The 3,647-nt window shown below is 38.7% G+C and overlaps 1 protein-coding gene across 1 annotated transcript; it reads left to right on the top strand.

Moving 5' to 3' along the window:
* The first annotated feature begins 262 nt into the window (after positions 1–262).
* Positions 263–2,900, top strand: LOC110616799 (cytochrome P450 78A5). Its single transcript, XM_021759291.2, has 2 exons — positions 263–1,500; positions 1,992–2,900. Exons 1-2 carry the CDS (start codon positions 514–516, stop codon positions 2,595–2,597), a joined length of 1,593 nt encoding a protein of 530 aa, XP_021614983.1. The 5' UTR covers positions 263–513; the 3' UTR covers positions 2,598–2,900.
* Positions 2,901–3,647: the final 747 nt, after the last annotated feature.

Below are 3,647 nucleotides of genomic sequence, written 5' to 3'. Positions count from 1 at the left end.
TATCCACCATAATCCAATCACACACGCCCTATTATCACTCCCACAAATCCCTCCAAGGAATACAGCCAAACAGGGCCTTAATGGCAGAATTGTAGTTTAAGCACAAACTCTGCCCAAAGAAACGAAAAGGACATAAACTTTTGGGCCAAGATTTTTTATTATTTTTTTTAAAAGGGCTATACTTTAAAAATAACTGCAGTAAATAGTTTTTAACCATGGTTAATTTATTCCCTGAACTGTTGCTATAAATCCGCCCTCGCTGGCCTTCTCCTTCATCTGCAACGTCTCAGCTCTCTCCTCTTCATCTCCCTGCAAGGCTTTCAGTTTCAGAGCCTGTTCAGTTTCTTTTTCCTCTTCATTTCGAGCCCCCCGTTACTATTTTATTTCCTCTATTTAAGTAGCTGCTCGTCAGCACAGCTAGCAAAACACAGCCTTTCCTTTTCTTAGCTCCCCTGGAAAGGGAAAAAAAAGGTTCTAGCTTCACCTTCATTTGTCAACTACCCATCTCCAAAAATGTCACCAGAGTCCGTCTTTGAGTGTTTTCCCTTCCTTCCTGGAACCGGGTCTTCGCCATTTTTCAGTGTCGAGGTTGTTCTCTGCCTCATTCTCTTTGTTTCCGTTTTCTCTTTCTGGTTAGCTCCAGGAGGCCTCGCTTGGGCTTTGTACAAGACAAAGTTCAATGTTCAATCTCGAACAGCTATTCCTGGTCCTTCAGGTTGGCCTTTCCTTGGGATGGTCTTGGCTTTTACAGATTCCTTGACTCATAGGGTTCTTGCTAAGAGCTCTCAGCTGGTCAAGTCGAAGTCTTTGATGGCCTTTTCCGTGGGCTTCACTCGCTTCATTATCTCTAGCCATCCTGAAACGGCTAAAGAGATCTTGAACAGTTCAGCTTTTGCTGATAGACCTGTTAAAGAATCCGCTTATGAGCTTTTGTTCCACAGAGCAATGGGGTTTGCACCTTTTGGTGAGTACTGGAGGAATTTGAGGAGGATATCAGCCACCCATTTGTTTAGCCCTAAGAGAATCGCTTCTTTTGGCCATTTTAGGTCAGAAATAGGGCTGAAAATGGTGGATGAGATAAGGGGTTTAGTGGAGAGAGATGGCGAGGTTGAGGTTAGGAAGGTATTGCACTTTGGGTCACTAAACAATGTCATGAAAAGTGTGTTTGGGAGGAGTTACGAGTTCAATGATCACAAGAATATTGATGCCTGTGAGCTTGAGGGTTTGGTGAGCGAAGGTTATGAATTGCTTGGAATTTTTAACTGGAGTGACCATTTTCCTTTCCTGGGGTGGTTGGATTTGCAAGGAGTGAGGAAGAGATGTAGAAACCTGGTCTCAAAGGTGAACGTTTTTGTAGGGAAGATCGTAGAGGAACACAGGATGAGGAGGGCTGAGAATGGTAGAGGCTCTGATGATAATTCTGGTGATTTTGTTGACGTGTTGCTGGATTTGCAGGAGGAGAACAAGCTCAACGACTCTGATATGATTGCTGTTTTATGGGTATGCTTCGAATCTCATTCTGAACATTTTGATATACCTTCATATAATTAAATTATTTCCCGTTTTATTATTTTCATTGAAAGTACTGTTGCATGTAAACAACATATGGCACTTGCTCTCTCAATCTAATTCTTATCTTTTTATTATTATAGATGCTGCAGAAAATTTGTTGTTTCCTTTCTTTGATGTCTTTCTATGTACTTTATGAAATTGTTGTTTTACCTTTTCTTGTAATGAAATCTTCTGGAAACTGTTATTTGTATAGATGCTAGAATTTGGTTTGTGGGTATCCTATTAAGTTGAGAATCTGAATATTTTCTCGTCTTTTTTCTTTTCCCTTGACAATATTCTCTTTTCTTGTCTCGTTCCTCTCATGCTTTACATAGATGCTATCTGTCACTTCCTTTGCCCTAGCCAGCTAATCCTTCAATTTCCTTTTTTTTTATACCTCTAATAAATGCTTTAACAATGGAATTTATTTTTGTTATCAGGAAATGATCTTTAGGGGTACTGATACAGTGGCTATCCTCCTTGAATGGATTCTTGCAAGAATGGTTCTACATCCAGATGTCCAATCCAAAGTCCAGTCTGAAATCGACACTGTCGTCGGCAGCAACCGGCCAGTCTCCGATTCTGACCTGCCTAACCTCCCTTACCTCCGTGCCATTGTGAAAGAAACATTAAGAATGCACCCACCAGGTCCTCTCCTCTCCTGGGCTAGGCTAGCCATCCATGACACCCATATAGGCCCCCATTTTATCCCTGCCGGCACCACTGCTATGGTCAACATGTGGTCCATAACCCACGACGAGCAGTTCTGGTCAGAGCCGGAGGAATTCAAGCCGGAAAGGTTCATGGATGAAGATGTTGCTATCATGGGTTCTGATCTCAGGTTGGCTCCCTTCGGTTCAGGAAGAAGGGTTTGTCCTGGCAAGGCTATGGGCTTAGCAACTGTGGAGCTTTGGCTTGCTCAGCTGCTCCAAAAACTGAACTGGGTTGCTGGTGAATCTGCAGTCGATTTGTCTGAAAAACTGAAGCTCTCCCTGGAGATGAAGAACTCCTTGGTTTGCAAAGCTATGCCTAGGGTTTCTGCCTGATATCCAACATAACATGGATATCATCAAATTAAGTTTGGTTTGGCTTGCTGTTGTTAATCTCCTCTATGGTTTTTCAAATCTCTGAAATGGGGAGATAATCAAACAAAAACAATAAAACGAAGTTAGTTTGGTTTGTGGGGATCAATTAGGTTTTTTAGCAAGTATTGTGTTGGTGTTTCTAGTGTCATTGTGAAAAAAGAAAGATGCATGATGAAATATCAGGTCTTGGCTTGAAAACTTTCAGTGCACTTGTGTATAAAAGTTTGCCAAATATCAATGCAACAGTTTGTTTTGTGTTCGTAATTCTAGATTAAATTAGTTAATTTGCATATTAATTTCATAATTAAGAATTACTTAATGGCTTGGTACACAAGAAGAACACGATTCAAATCAAAATTAAAATATTTTTCCATTGTTCATGTTTGTTTCATGAATTAATATAATATATCCATATGGGTCATGTGCATCTCATGAATTGATTTTAAGGCAAAAAATAAGTTGATTTCCGTTAAGAGTTTGGTTAGAGATAAAAATGTGTGAGTAGGTTACATAATTACTGCTTCATTAATCCAAAATTAATTCTGTTTTATCATTAATTATTTAATATCTTCAGAAAATGGAAATATATCCATGTGGGATTTTTGAATTTAGGAAAAGAAACGATCAAAATCTGCAAAAAAAAAAAAAAAAAAAAAAATTCTATATTTGTTTGAAATCCTAACCAACGTTACAATTTTCACTCAATATTTATTAACATTCCTAAAAATCTAAAGAGAAAAAGACAATACCTTTACTCCCATCTTTTTCTTCTCATCTTTATTCTTCCATGATTCTTTCTGCATTTATAACCCTTGTTGTATCTCAAATAAAACGAAAATGATGAACATGAACGGTGCAGAAACTGTAAATGATTGAAGAATAAGAACCTAGCTCACCCAAACAACAATGATATGGTTCATCTCTTTTGTAAAGATCCAAATCCTTGCCAAGAATATATTTTTCAAGGAAGAGCTAGTGCTGCTTTGTGGGAAAAAAAAGAAAAAAAGCTTT

Source organism: Manihot esculenta, chromosome 6 (genome assembly GCF_001659605.2).
Source record: "Manihot esculenta cultivar AM560-2 chromosome 6, M.esculenta_v8, whole genome shotgun sequence".
Taxonomy (NCBI): Eukaryota; Viridiplantae; Streptophyta; class Magnoliopsida; order Malpighiales; family Euphorbiaceae; genus Manihot; species Manihot esculenta.
The sequence above is the reverse complement of the archived record's forward strand: the minus strand, read 5'-3'. Positions and strand labels throughout refer to the sequence as shown.